Raw genomic sequence first — 15,811 nt, forward strand, 5'->3', positions numbered from 1 at the left:
TCGGGGGAAAATTACTTCTGACTTGGAGTTCACATTCCTTTTATTCTCACACTGAGGCGGTAAATCGCCTGAGAATACTGCACGTTTTCCCCCTCTAATTGAATCTTTCGATGTGGTAGGAGGAGGACAGAGTAATTGTAACAAAACAAATGAAAGAGGAAAAGTGATGAGATAATGAATGTTAAAGACAGAGGAGGCATATGGAAAGTGTTACCTGTGAAAATACTTCAAAGCTGTGTTGACGCTGGTCACCTCCATACTGAGCACTCACCATCCACTTTTCATCAGGGAGTGGTGATGATTAGGAGCCAAGACTGTGCCGGGAATCAAAAAGAACCAAAGCGAAGCATGGAAATTAAATCAACCACGATCATAAAGGAGGTTGCAGGCCAAGTCAAGAGGTGGTCTACTTTTACTGTGACTCAGGCCCTGTAGTTGTATAGTTGTCTTCTTTTAGGATAGATAGCACCTTAGAATCCCCCCTCTCAATGAGCTGAACGGTTCCTCCCTCCCCTATCTGGCATTTGTCCGAGTTTATAAAGGATTCCAGCTGCTGTTGTCTGACCCTTAGGGATGTCATTAAGACAAACATGCAGTGGGCAGACTGCACTTCAGGACCTGCACTCTCCCTTCTATTGGACCAGGGTCTAAAGAACATGAAAACAAGGTTCAGACTTCAAACATAAAGCTACAGCTTGTTTTGACTGTGGTACTGAACTTTTAGGCTCTTTTGGCTTAATATCAGTGCTGGATACAAATGCACAGCAGATTTCTCCGCCGGATAGAGTTTTGTCTTGAGCGTAGGACATTGCAATGTGCTTGATATTTCAAGGCTATTTAGAATTTCAAAGGCCTGAACAAAATCAATCCCGCCTGATGTTGGGCGGCTACGGTGATTGCAGATAAAGTAGAACAGTGTATATATTTTGTTACGTTTCAACAATTGATTCATTTGAGTGGCTTAACATTGTTATTAAATGTTATGCAGGCAGCCATATTCAGAAAATATTCTTTAGAGAGAAATGGTAAGTAGTGTTTAAAAGAAAGAGAGAGGGAGTGAGCATGTGTCAAAGCCTAGAGGAGTGGGTGTTGAATTTACTGTGGTTTTGTTCAGTTTTGCCTCATAATGGGCTGTGGAAAAATAGGGTTGAGTGGGTTTCAGGCCGGGCCGCTGAGCGCCAGATTCCATGCGAGAGCCGCCTGTGACTTGATATTTAGAAAACCTCCAGACTCCCTTCCAGACGTTGAAAATGAGAGCTCGTCCACAGATAAAAAATGTCCATGGAGAGGTCCCAGCTAATGGCGGCTGCTGCTGCTGTTCCTCTGTGATGGAGACGGAGAGCCTGCCCATGTGGACTGAGGCAGGACATGTCCAGTAAAATTAAGGAAATGAGAATTTAGCCGGGACTGGAATGGGTTGCTTCAGAGGAATATTATGTTTGATAGATTATTTTTGGCGTGGCAGTTGGAAAGACTTTTCCTGAAATCAGAGACAGCTTACTTGTTGATCTATACAATTAAACACATGCTTAAAGTTAACATCTCTCCCCCTACAATTTTGTGTCTGAAAAAAGACCCAAATCTTTCTTTCCCCCCTGAAGTATAACAGTACTTCCATATGTTTATTTTTCAATATGAAAGAGGACACATGTTCACATGTTGAGTTGATGGGGAACCGGACGTTTGCATTTATCGGTTAGCTTGTTTGGCTTTAGTGGTAAGATGAGAAAACAACTAAACGTAAATGGTTTAAGTCAGAATCTGCTCGATGTACTTGTGGTGGCATGGTCAGATTGGTCACGTGTCTTACCAGTAAATATCCACCAGTAGTCCTGCTCTGGGCTATCCTAAAATGATTAAGAGAGTCTGTCTCGGATCCACCACACTATGAACCGAACAGAGTTTTTGATGATTGCATGAAAATGTAATCTTGTATCTGGAGATTAATACTGGCTGTGGTCCACTATAATCAGTTGACTGTGCAGTGGACTATCCATTACAATCCCAATATGTCCATTGGCAGAAAGTTAAGTATTGTATGTCTAATGGCTACTCGCTGTTACATTGTAGTTACATTGTTTAGTTGGATCACTTGACCAGACATTTTTCATTATTATCATAAACAGACAGACACTACTATGCAATGTTTTACCTCTATTCAACTCATGACCAATGAGGATGAGGGTGTGTTCATTGGGCGCCAGTGGCACAGAGTGATGCAAAATGAATGCGCCCAATGTAACATATACAATGGAGATGCAGATTGTCACCGCCATTCACAAACCCCAGTCATCTCTAAAGTCCCTATAGACTGCAGGCTCTGTGCAGCATAAGCTCCATGTGTCTTATTGCAGTAACATGAGCCATATGCACAGGAAATTAGTTTTGGTCTTGTTTAATGAAACAAATCTATATGTTATGGTCAACAGGCTTCCCTTGTCTGCTTTATCAGTTAGGAACGGTGGTGAGATCACAAAACATGACCATACTCTACCATAGACCCATAGCTCCTGTCAGTGTCCTCCCTCCCTCCCTCCATCCATCCATCCAGTATGTGAAGCATATGTGCACTGTTGAGCTTTAGTCTATTGGGAGTCTCTTATCAGTCAGCCCATATGTGACAGGTCCAGTCGCAGTGAGAGGCATGTTTGTAATCCTAGGTAAGCCATCTGAAATGAAGGACATCAGGGTTCAAACAGAACCCAGTACCGCAGGTACCTGGCTCCATCTTTGAACCTCCGACTGAGTTGCTTCACAGATTACTGTGTGGTCACTCTGTCTGAAGTTGGACCTCTTGATGTCTCTCTGGACAGATGTGTATATGTCTGCTGCTCTTATGTCTTTATAGATGTGACTAGCTGTGCAACTATGCTGTCCGCTGGGCACAGGTTTCAATATTTTCCATTTTGAGTAATCCAATTGGCCAGATGCAGTCAGACAAAATGGATGCTTAGATACAGCTGGTGTGTGGGGATTTGTCAAAGGCACTGAATATCTATGTTGTTTGCAAAAGTGCATAATGTTTATGGTTCTAAGCACCCTTTTTACTTGTTTACACAAGAGGATTTAGAGTTGAGCATGTTCTCTTCCTCTACTGAGAAGTGCATAAGGGCCTATCCAGATAGTGTGTTGGAACGTTCATTGACTATCAATAACCAACCACTGTATCGTGTATCCTCTCCCAAATCCTCACCCAGAAATCTGATCTATTTCCTCCGTGTTTGTTTCAGAACTGGGCTCCCCCAAGGACCTTGTCACCAGCGACGTGACTGACACCAGCTTTGCGGCATCTTGGACGGCTGCCCTTGGGAACGTTAAGATGTACAGGATCCGCTGGAAGTCCTTGTACAGTGACGAGTCAGGGGAGAAGACGGTCCCTGGAGACGTCACCGACACTGTCCTGGATGATCTGACCCCTGAGACCCTCTACCAGGTGTCTGTCCTGGCCGCCTACGGCAGAGGAGACGGAGACCCACTGACTGGACAGGAGACCACCGATGGTAAGACTTATTACACATCATCCTCCGTTCACTCTGTCTGTGGCCAGGGAAAGGTCTCAGTGTTAGACGTCAGAGGTGGACACAATGGGTGCACCCCAAATTGCACCCTGTTCCCCATATAGTGCACTACTTTTGACCAAGGCCCTTATGGCTCTGGTCAAAAGTAGTGCACTAAGTAGGGATAGGGTGTCATTTGGGATGCATTCAATGTCTCATCACTGCTAGGGATTACCATATTAATGAGTCACTGAAGTGGTGTTAGTTGTGGAGGTTTGGAGGTATCCATGAAGCGTTTTGTAGATCTGTAGAACAGTTTGAAACTCTTACTGGGCCATCACATTAATTGTCATACAATGCCACTATGCCAGTGCCAAGATTATGAGGGAAAGAATTTAACAAATTGATAAAATATTAAAATATTCCATTCCAGTGCTCATCATCGTCACTCTTTTGTCTTGGTGTTGGGTATTTTGGAAAAAGTTCATTTCTAAGACTCCCTTTTAAGCTGTGGTTTGCAGTGGAAAGCAGAGGTGGTGACAGTTATTATGCATTATGTGTTCTAGAATCTAAGATAACGTCACTTTTGTAGAGGGGAACATGTGTCGGCGCATGGTGTAATGTGTCCTGTATGCTGCCTGTTAGTGTGCCTGGGAGCAGTATTTAGACACACTCTCAAATCGACCACACATCCCTCTATCCTACACATGGGAAATCACATTGATGGAAATGTCCTCAAACACTTGGGGAACCAGTGCGATGGTTTGATTAGACACTTGTAGATATGGAAAGCCATTTAGTTTATTGACTCTGGCAGGCCAAGTCAAGCATATTTTGAACAGAAAACAACCTTGAGACATTCTCAGGAGACCTCACCTTTTCATATCCGTGCTTACCTCATTACGCTCGCACAGCGGAACCAATGGATCTCCGGTAACAGGGTCACAGGTCCATTCAGGTCAATCAACACATTGGGAAGTTGGAGGTCATGTTTTGTTCCGCCAATAACAATCCTCCCAGTGAACGAATGAAGGCTAGTGGTCTGACTTTTTTTCCTGGGATCATTAACTGTTTGGAGGATTGCCTTTGGTTTGACTTCTTGCGTGCAGAAATGGTGGAACAAATACACCTTATTACATGGTCTATGGAGCTTATCTTCATTCACAATAGGGGAAAGGGAAAGTTAAAGGTCCAATGCAGCTGTTTTTATCGAAATATCAATTCATTTCTGGGTATCAATTAAGTACCTTACTGTGATTGTTTTCAATTAAAATGGTAAAGAATGAACAAAAATAGCTTCTTAGCAAAGAGCAATTTCTCAAGCAAGAATTTTGCTAGGACTGTCTGGTAGCTGTCAGAGTGGGAGGGATATATTACCTATTGGCAGAGCGGTTTGAAACTCTCTTTGTTATTGGTCTATTGACTTATACCGCCTGTTGATGTTGCTAGGCAGGCCAAAACTCCATACCACCAAAATAGGCTGAAATTTCAGGCGGCCTTTTCAAACAGCTCTTACACTAAAAGGGCATTATCATAATTTTCACAATTTCACAGTATTATTCCAACCTCATAGTGTGGAAATATATATACAACACAGGAAAATCATGTTTTTGACTTCACTGGGCCTTTAACATAAACAGATTTGGGGATATGAGTCAAACTTTTTTTCTCAACATCCTCCTCTCTGTCCTCAGTGTCTGCTGCTGCTAAGGCTCTGACTGTGTCCGATGAGACCGAGCGAAGCATGAAGGTAACGTGGATGGCGGCACCGGGTAAAGTCATCAACTACCGGGTGACGTACGCACCCACCGACGGCGGCAAAGAGATGTTTGCCAAGGTTCCTGGCACCTCCACCTCCACTGTGCTGAAGCGACTGACGCCCATGACCACTTATGACATCACGGTGCACCCCATCTACAAGCGGGGAGAAGGAAAAGCAAGGCAAGGAGTAGGAACGACACGTACGTTGGTCCATAATTCAACCCCATGAGATGAGAAACAGTAGGGTGCAGTGGCAAACACTGTGGGAGTGGGGCAGGTGTCATTTCACTAAGGACACCTCAGACACTTGGTTAATACACACATATAAAGATCTTACCACTAACTAACACATGGCATGACATTGGGTTCTTAGACACTGGAATGGCACCCTATTCCCTTTGTAGTGCACTACTGTTGATGGGTGCCCATATGGCTCTGGTCAAAAGTAGTACGCTATATAGGGCATAGGATGCCATTTGGGACGCATGCTGGGACTCAAGACTTGTATTATGGACTAATGAGAAACTGACTGGAATGTGGGTTGGCTGATCTCAATGAAAAATGACTAGCTTTGCCAAAGATGAAGTTACGATCTTTCTTCATGAGTTTGAACTGATATGTTTGCTCTGTTTGTCCTCTTGTAGTGTCACCCTACAAAGCTCCCAGAAACCTGAAGACCTCAGACCCCGGCAAGACCAGCTTCAGAGTCTCCTGGGACGCAGCCCCTGGAGATGTGCGTGGCTACAAGGTCACATTCCACCCCAGTGGCAATGATATTGACCTGGGAGAGCTGCTGGTTGGGCCCTATGACAACACTGTGGTGCTAGAGGAGCTCAGGTGAGAGACAGGAAGTTATTATCTTGTGTCTTGTGACATTGGCTGCGTCCCAAATAGCACCCTATTCCATATAGTGCACTACTTTTGACGACAGTCATTTGAGTCTCATCTCTCCCTCTCATCAGGGCCGGAACAAAGTACTCTGTAGCAGTGTTTGGAATGTTTGATGGAGGCCATTCTGCTGCACTAGCTGGAGAGGAGAAGACTACCCTCTCCGATGCACCTGAAGTCGCTTTGGAACCTTGGAACGGTAAAACCTTACAATACCATAACGTAACCGAAAAACAGACATTTGTTGCATCCTAAAGGACACCTCATTTCCTAGATTTTGACCAGAGCTGTGCACTATATAGGGAATAGGGCGCCATATGGGATGCAGCCATAGAACAACCACTCGGATAGACACACAGACCAAACCACAGACACAGTGTCCCAGCCATAGCCCATCTCTGTTCCCATCTGCATTAGTAGAGCAGAGGAGCGGCTTTCCCACTGCGAGAAATACAGTATGACACTAATTATCCTATTATAGGGAATTATGTGTCTGTCTAAACTAATCCACATCACAAGCACATTGGAATAAAGCACCACATTACACTGCCATCGATTCTAATGAGTACTAATCACTTATAGCTGTTTGGCACCAATGGCCTTTTTTCTGCCTCATATCATATTAAAGGCGCTTTCACATATCTCCTAATGATCTGGATCCTGGAGCGTTTGGTACCCTGATCCGCGCTTTAAAGCATGTGTGAAACGCAAACGAACCCTGGCTGGAACTAATCCTGGACCTGCGTGAGCAGCGGTTCTAAGATCCAGGACCAGAGTACCAGGTACTGTGACGCGGCAGTGCGAGTCGGGTGGAACTTTTTTGCCCGTTATAAACAAGCTAGCTCGCTAACGTCATGTAGAATGTGCGTCTTGCTAATCGCGCCATAAACTATTATTTTCGTGTCTTGTGAAAGCAAAACATATTCTGTAGAATTCTCACAAACGCTCCAGGAAACCGAACCAGGGTACCGAATTTCATATGGTACCATACTTTTCATACTTATCACGCATGGTGATAAGTGAGACATTATGATATTTTTAGGATTAACATTATGTGTGATATGTTTTGACCTCCAGTCTATGATTACTTACACTCCCCCACAACCCCAAACGTTCAGCATGCCAAACCTATTTGTGTATCTGTTGCCACAAACAAATATTGCCCATTTGACCCAGCAGCCATATTGTTTCTTCCTTAATCCTTCTTGACATGCAAAAGTTAATATTTCTAATGGAGTAATGGAAAAACATTCCTCTGCTTTTAATTAGAGATGTTTTACAACCAGGAGAGTACACAGTGCACCCGGGCTGCCGCGGAGCAGAGCTCCATGCGGCTAGGAAAATGTTTCTCATATAAGACCCTTAGAGAGCTGCTGACCCTGGGCCGAAATTCCTATCAGTAATGGGGAGCAGACACACTGACACACAGTGACACACTGCCCACCGCACCGATCAGAGTAGAGCGAGGGACGTTGCAATCCACCATGACCAGACTTAAGTCGTTACACGCACACATACGCACACACCATAGACACAATGGGTGCTCACCGCTAACACTAAAACTACCTCAGCTCTGGCCACTGACCAGTGGTTTGGCCCTTGTGTTTAATAATAATAATAATTTAGTCTCCCCGGCTCAGAGGATGGTAGAGTCTGTTGGATACTTACTGTAAGCATCAAGAGCAACAGTAGTAGAGACAATTAGAACTAGAATTACACTATAGACGAACTGGAGAGCTAGTCACGCCTGTAAATTACCACATACTAGCCAGCCAACATTGATAGATTCATCTATTTGCTTTATGTATTTGCTTAATGTAAGACACTGTATCCCCTGATGCATTGTACACAATAAAGTCGGTGCCATCTGTGCTTTATCAGACGCCTCTACAGTGTCTTACTGTCTCAGTTGATGACAGGTGGTTTTGTTGGGGAATGTCTCATAGATTTACATTGAGCTTACAAGGGTTTTGTTTACCCGCATTGTGTAACTCAAACAAACTGCTTCCATATATAACCAGATACACATTTTACGAGGGGCGATCCCCAACACATCGTCAAGCACCTGTTTCTCCATGCTGCAGTAAAGAAAGTGGGTAAATATTTGTTTTCTCTTCTAACCTGTTTTCAATTGCAGATACAGTGGCAGATTGCATAGCGCCATGTCCGAACGACTCAGTGCATCTGGGTCCTTTTGCTCGGCTGCAGGACGAGCGAGCAACCCTCTTTCGCCCCCACAGGTGTCAAGTAGCGAGCATAGCAGGAATGTGCAATAACTCAAGGAGAGAAGTCTCTCGTATATAATCTGTCAGCTGGTTGCTCTTGTTGTTCAGGGGCAGGGGACAAACCCAATGACGGAAACCCCACAAGCATCCCGAAGTGCCTGGCCACAAAAAGCCTTTTGGATATACAACAGGATTGACACAGAAGATAAAAAAAGAAGAGGGACCCCCAGGGGAAAGAAAATAGTTGCTCCTCCCGCAAGAGAAAAATACTGCTGCAAAACGTGTTGAAGCAATATATTGTTTATTGTAGAAACATTATTGTATAGTATGTATAGTTTTTCAGTGTAGTTATTGTGATATTTGTAATGCCTTTCTGCCTCCTGCTTGATGTAGTCTGTATTTGGTGTGTGCGTGTCTGTCTGAAAGTGTTTGAGTTATTATTATGTTGTTCTTTGGCACCCCTCTCCTCGTCCCTTCCTACACACATCCTCTCTTCTATCACACTATACGGACTGTACTAAGTGGACACATCAGAGGGGTGTCCATGGTATCAGGCCTCCCTCTCACGGCCCTCTCCTCCACCCCTTACAGAAGCCAAGTGTAAGAGCCAGGCCAAGGCTGACATCATCCTGCTGGTCGATGGCTCATGGAGTATTGGCCGTCTGAACTTCAAAACCATCCGTGCCTTCATCGCTCGCATCGTCGGTGTCTTTGACATCGGCCCTGAGAGAGTCATGATCGGTAATCTTTTTTAAAATCAAATTCCATTGGCAATGTGTACGATGGCATAGGTTCATCACCCAACTCAATTGAGTTTGATCTGGACTTGATGCCGTAATTGGAAATCAATGTTATGTTCTGATCAATCACTTTGATTGGAGGTAGGTATAGAGTCTCATGCTGTGTTGTGTGTGTGTCTCCAGGTATGGTTCAGTACAGTGGAGACCCCAAGACTGAGTGGCATCTGAATGCCCACCCAACCCGTGATGGGCTGCTCAAAGCTGTGGCCGACCTGCCCTACAAAGGGGGAAACACCATGACAGGTGACGTATCATCAAATTAAAGGATAACTCCTAGCTGTCATGTGATTTAATAACCTAACCTAACTTAACTTACCTTAACTTAAATTAACTTCACTTAACCTAATCATGATAAAGGTCCAATGCAGATGTTTTTATCTCAATATCAAATAATTTCTGGGTAACAATTAAGTACCCAGTGTGATTGTTTTCCTTGAAAATGGTCAAAAATAAACAAAAATAGCTTCTTAGCAAAGAGCAATTTCTCAACAAAGAATTTTGCTAGGACTGTCTGGGAGTGGTCTGATTGGGGAGGGGAAAACTGAAGACTAGCTGTTATTGGCAGAGAGGTTTGGAACTCTCTTCCTTATTGGTTTATTAACTAATTTACCGCCTGATGATGTCACCAGGAAGGCCAAAACTCCATCCCATCAAAACAGACTGAAATTTCAGGCGGTCTTTTCAAACAGCTCTTACACTAAAATGGCATTATCATCATTTTCACAATTTCACAGCATTATTCCAACTTGTGGAAATTATGTAAAGTGATATACTGCACTGGGCCCCTAAACAATCTCTATAATGTCTCTCTGTAGGTATGGCCTTGAACTATATCCTCACGAACAACTTCAAGGCCAACGTGGGACTGCGTAAGGACTCGCGCAAGATCGGTGTGCTCATTACTGATGGCAAGTCGCAGGACGAGATCATCACCAACTCCCAGGTGCTGAGGGATGAGAACATCGAGCTCTACGCCATCGGTGGGTGACCCTCCTAGTGTATAACCCAAAATCTGTCATGGTTCAGTTAATCGTCAGGTCGTAACCATGTCAAGTGAAAACAGACATTTTACAATGAGCAGGTTTTCAACGCTTGGACTGTATGAAAAACAGACTGTTAAAAAGTATTTTTGTCCAGACCCCACATAAGTAAATATTGTGGTGTTGTGTGGCTTTTAGGTGTGAAGAACGCTGATGAGAATGAGTTGAGGTCCATTGCCTCAGACCCAGATGAGATTCACATGTACAATGTGAATGATTTCTCCTTCCTGCTAGACATAGTGGATGAGCTCACCATCAACCTCTGTAACAGTGTGAAGGGTCCAGGTAAGGCCATCTCTCTTTAATTCTCTCTCTCTCTTTCTCGCTCTCTCTAATTATCTAACTCTTTCACAATCACTGAGAGAAACATGGATTTGTGAAGCAATGCTCAACTTAAAATGTTGCTATTGTAAAATTATTCTCCTGAGTCAAGCTGTGTATTCTACTTGATGCAGCAGTTAGGGGTCTTTCTAATCGAAGATGCTAAAAGCAGCACAGATGGCATCAGATGGCGGAGAGCAGACATTAAAATGCAATTGAGTCTGTCACCCAGAAGATGCTGTACTGATCTCTCCCATCAGTTGCATAAATGGATTAGCATTGAAGATGGAGAATAGCAATAAGAGCAGCATGATTGATGAGAAAAGCCAATAAAAAGGCAGATCGAACGCCAACACTTTTTTTGTCTCGAAGTTTGCCTAAAACACTTGATAAATGGAGTTTCTTGACTTATGTTACATAAGGTCCACCCATTTGATGGAAACTTTAGTTTTTTTGGACGCACTCTTGTCCTTAAATCAAATTTAGGAAGAAACACAATAGTGATTTACTACACGGGGAGGGAAACTATTTCCTAAAGAATACTTTTGTGATATATAGAAACAGCCCCAACAGTCAGTGAGGCTAAGGTGTTCAGGACAGATTTGTGAGAGTGTTCAGTGTGTGAAATATTTGATGTGTTTGCTCACATTCCCGCCACTTCTCGTCCAGGGGGCCTAGACCCGCCCACTAACCTGGTGACCTCCGAGGTAACCCACCACTCATTCCGTGCTACCTGGACCGGGCCTGAAGGTCCTGTGGAAAAGTACCGCATCGAATACACGGCCGTGGCGGGAGGAATCACCGAACAGGTAAGCCTATAGCCTACAGTACTGTATCTCACTTACCTCACCTCTCCAAGTTCAGCTCACCTCTCCAAGTTCAGCTCATCTCTCCAAGTTCAGCTCACCTCTCCAAGTTCAGCTCATCTCTCCAAGTTCAGCTCACCTCTCCAAGTTCAGCTCATCTCTCCAAGTTCAGCTCATCTCTCCAAGTTCAGCACACCTCTTCAAGTTTATTGCATTTGAACTGAAGAGCGTCAGCTCTCACACCTGGTTTAAATACACTCAAAATCTAATCAAATCCAAGTTTATTGGTCGCATAAACAGTTTAACAGATGTAGCGGGTGCAGCGAAGTGCTTATGTTACTAGCGCCTAACAATGCAGTAAAATTTTAAAGTACACAATAATAGTAATAATAATACAAATGTATAAAATAAATCAAGAAATGTCGGAACGAATCCAATTAATAACCGAATAGCACTGTAAAAGTAATCCAAATGCAATCTATATGTATATACACCGGATTCATTTACACAATATGTACTAAGAATGGTATGTACAGCATTAGATACTGTATATTAGAGTGATCTATGTCAAGAATCCATTAAATAAATAAATATGCGGTGTAGAAATAATAGAATGAGCTATGTCGAGAATACACTATTCAAACATGCAGTGCAAAACCCCATGGCAAAATGGATAGAATTGCAGGAAATTAGCTTCCGGACCAGAGTACCGACACCGCAAATGTTCTACAGCCTGAGCTCCTGCTCCTCTTATAGAATGTTAGCTCAAAAGTATTGTGGAGCTCCTGCACCTAAATATAGACAGTACCAAACATGAGTACCGGCACCTATTTCAGTCCAAGTCAAGCACTGTATGTATGTGAATGGTGTGTATAGACATTATATTAATAGAAAATGTGTGTACAGCAGTAGTTATATAGGATGAGCCATGACTAGAATACAGTATATACATATAAAGTCTATCAGTATCAGTGATGTGAGAAAGTTACAGAGGCGTAAATATCAACCCCCCCCAAAAAACAAATCTGGCCTCCCCTTTTATTGGTAATGATGAGAAATTAGCATGTCTTGGGGGTATGATCTTTGTGCCTCTGTAACTTGCTCAATCATCATTATTCACGATTCATTCATGATTATCCGTAATCATGGTAGCGTCCACATTAATGTAGAAGTGTTCAGAAACGTATTATATTCTTATTTACAATAAAAGTTACTCCAAAATGACACACTACATTGTTTACCATACATTTTTATTGGACACAACATAATCTGAAACATAATCAAAACAAACTGCAAATGCATCCAACTAATTTGTAGAGTCACAAGCTTGATGTAGTCATTGCGTGCTAGGAATATGGGACCAAATACTAAACTTTTGACTACTTTAATAAATAAATGTGTCCAAATACTTATTACACCGTCAAATGGGGGGACTAGATACATAAAGTGATTTCATTTCTAAACAGTAAAACAGATATTTATGAAAATACCCTCAAATAAAAGGTGACTTTCTGTACTGTCGCCTAATATGAAACATTTGATTGAAATCCAAAATGCTGGAGTATAGAGCCAAATTAAATGTTTTGCTTCACTGTCCAAATAAATATGCAGAGGCGTGTATAACAGAGAATTGGCTGTATTATTCCTTTTGTTCTGAATTCCTCTCTCAGACCTCTATGGTTCATCTTGCCAGAGGTGATCAGGGACACTTTGGCAGCGATCTCATTTTACTCTGTTTATCCAGGAGTTTCTGAAGGAGGAACTGTCTTTTATGCTGCCTAACTGGAGATTTCACGGTTATCGAGTGTTATCCACAGTGAATTGTTTGCTTAAATACACCTAGTTATCATCGATCCATTTCATCATGTTGATCTGATTCAGTCAGATAAAGCTCAAGTCATTCGGCTCTCTACTCACGATTGAGAAGTGGACCACAGTGGCTGAGGCAGACCTGCATTCAGTTTCACTTAACCTTCTGTCACTTATGTCCTTATAAATACAGGACTGGGTCTATTCCATGCCTTGTGCTTTCATTGGCCCTCATCAGGGTTTGGGTGGTTCTAGTGAGCCCTGTCTGAAAGCGAGACCAAAGACTTTCCACTAGCCACAACCTAAGACCAGCACTTTATTTTAAGCACTTTTCACGACTCCCAAAGTCACTTTACATACACAAGAAAATCAGCAGGATAAAAAGCAATAAAATCACACATTAAAATAAGTATATAAAAGTACACTAAACATAAGGACAGATTAACCATGGAGAGCACTAAACATGATAACAGATTAACCATGGAGAGCACTAAACATGATAACAGATTAACCATGGAGAGCACTAAACATGATGACAGATTAACCATGGAGAGCACTAAACATGATAACAGATTAACCATGGAGAGCACTAAACATGATAACAGATTAACCATGGAGAGCACTAAACATGATAACAGATTAACCATGGAGAGCACTAAACATGATAACAGACTAACCATGGAGAGCACTAAACATGATAACAGATTAACCATGGAGAGCACTAAACATGATAACAGATTAACCATGGAGAGCACTAAACATAAGGACAGACTAACCATGGAGAGCACTAAACATGATAACAGATTAACCATGGAGAGCACTAAACATGATAACAGATTAACCATGGAGAGCACTAAACATGATAACAGACTAACCATGGAGAGCACTAAACATGATAACAGATTAACCATGGAGAGCACTAAACATGATAACAGATTAACCATGGAGAGCACTAAACATGATAACAGATTAACCATGGAGAGCACTAAACATGATAACAGATTAACCATGGAGAGCACTAAACATGATAACAGACTAACCATGGAGAGCACTAAACATGATAACAGATTAACCATGGAGAGCACAAAACATGATAACAGATTAACCATGGAGAGCACTAAACATGATAACAGATTAACCAGGCAAGTGAACTAGACAGAGGATAAAAGCTAACACAACAGAGAATCTGGGTAAGCCCGTGTGAAGAGGTGTGAAGAGGTGTTTCCAGGCTCTGTCGTAGCCAGCCGCGACCGGGAGACCCATGGGGAGGCGCACAATTGGCCCAGTGTCGTCCAGGGTGAGGGGAGGTAATGGCCGGCAGGGATGTAGCTCAGTTGGTAGAGCATGGCGTTTGCAACGCCAGGGTTGTGGGTTCGATTCCCACGGGGGGACAGTATGAAAATAAAATAAAAATAATAATAATACTCACTAACTGTAAGTCGCTCTGGATAAGAGCGTCTGCTAAATGACTAAAATGTAAATGTGTTTCTTTAGTGTGGACTTGAATATGTGTATGGATTGTGAGGTTCTGACATGGAGAGGGAGGGAGTTCCTGAGTTGGGGGGCTGCACTGCTAAAAGCCCGGCCTCACGGAGAGGAGCATGGTGCGAGGGATGGTGAGGCCAGTGTCAGAGGAGCGCAGTGAACAGGTGGGAGTGTAGGGGTGCAGAAGTGAGTGCTTTGTAGGTGAACATGAACAATTTAAGGATGGTCCTATATTGAACTGGGAGCCAATAGGGTTTGATGAGGGTGGGGGTGATGTGGTCCCCAGGTCTGGTGTGCAGCTGAATTTTGAATATGTTGAAGTCTGCCCAGTGTTTTAGCGGGGAGTCCGTAGAGAATGGCGAACACAGTAGTCCTGGCGTGATAAAACAAAGGTGTGAATGAGGGTTTCAGCATTGGGGTCAGTGAGAGAGGGTCTGAGTTGTAAGACGTTTTTGAGGTGGAAGAAAAGTGATGTTCCGGATGTGGGGTTCAAATTACAGAGTGGGGTCAAATGTAACACCAAGGTTCCTGACTGTGGAGTTGGAGTGGATGGTGCAGCCGTCGATTGTCATGTTGAGTTGACCCAGTTTCTTGATGAGGGAGTTGGGGCCCATGAGCATGATCTCTGTTTGGTCATCGTTTAGTTTTAAAAAGTTATTGCTCATCCAAGTTTTCAATTCATGGAGACAGTCTACAAAAGAGTGTGGTGACAGAGTAGATTTGGGGTTTGTGTGGATGTGGATTTGTGTGTCATTTGAATAACAGTGAAATCTGAGTTCAAATTGATGGAGGATCTGACCAAGGGGTAGCATATAAATACTAAACAGTAATGGACCTAACTCTGAGCCTTGTGGAACACCTTGTGATACAGGGGCCGGGGCAGACCTGCAGTTGCCAAGGGAGACAAACTGTTGTCTATCATATAGATAGGAGTGGAACCAGGCAAGTGTTCCGGAAACTCCAAGAAGCCTCTCCATGCGGTCAGTTAAAATCTGATGGCAGACAGTGTCAAATGCTGCAGACTGGCCCAGGAGGATAAGGATGAAGATGTTCACAGCATCAGCAGCACAGAGGAGGTTGTTCACTACCTTTATCAAGGCAGTTTCAGTGCAATGCATAGCCCGGAAGCCTCACTGGAAGTGTTCGGAAGGTTCATGAGAGGCCATGTGTTGAAGGGGA

At 43.2% G+C, this 15,811-nt stretch overlaps 1 protein-coding gene across 1 annotated transcript in view; it reads left to right on the top strand.

Moving 5' to 3' along the window:
* The window catches only part of LOC311106568 (collagen alpha-1(XII) chain-like), a gene marked incomplete at its 5' end in the record, with an annotated part of 88,539 nt that overhangs the window by 16,794 nt on the left and 55,934 nt on the right, over positions 1-15,811 (top strand). Inside the window, 9 exons of the mRNA XM_084148948.1 lie at positions 3,231-3,500; positions 5,192-5,458; positions 5,903-6,095; positions 6,221-6,345; positions 8,963-9,112; positions 9,295-9,414; positions 9,987-10,151; positions 10,350-10,496; positions 11,202-11,341. Of these exons, the coding sequence (XP_084005074.1) occupies positions 3,231-3,500; positions 5,192-5,458; positions 5,903-6,095; positions 6,221-6,345; positions 8,963-9,112; positions 9,295-9,414; positions 9,987-10,151; positions 10,350-10,496; positions 11,202-11,341 (1,577 nt within the window). The remainder of the gene's footprint in view (positions 1-3,230; positions 3,501-5,191; positions 5,459-5,902; positions 6,096-6,220; positions 6,346-8,962; positions 9,113-9,294; positions 9,415-9,986; positions 10,152-10,349; positions 10,497-11,201; positions 11,342-15,811) is intronic.

The sequence above is a fragment of the Coregonus lavaretus genome (assembly GCF_964263955.1).
Source record: "Coregonus lavaretus genome assembly, chromosome: 31".
NCBI classification, from domain to species: Eukaryota; Metazoa; Chordata; class Actinopteri; order Salmoniformes; family Salmonidae; genus Coregonus; species Coregonus lavaretus.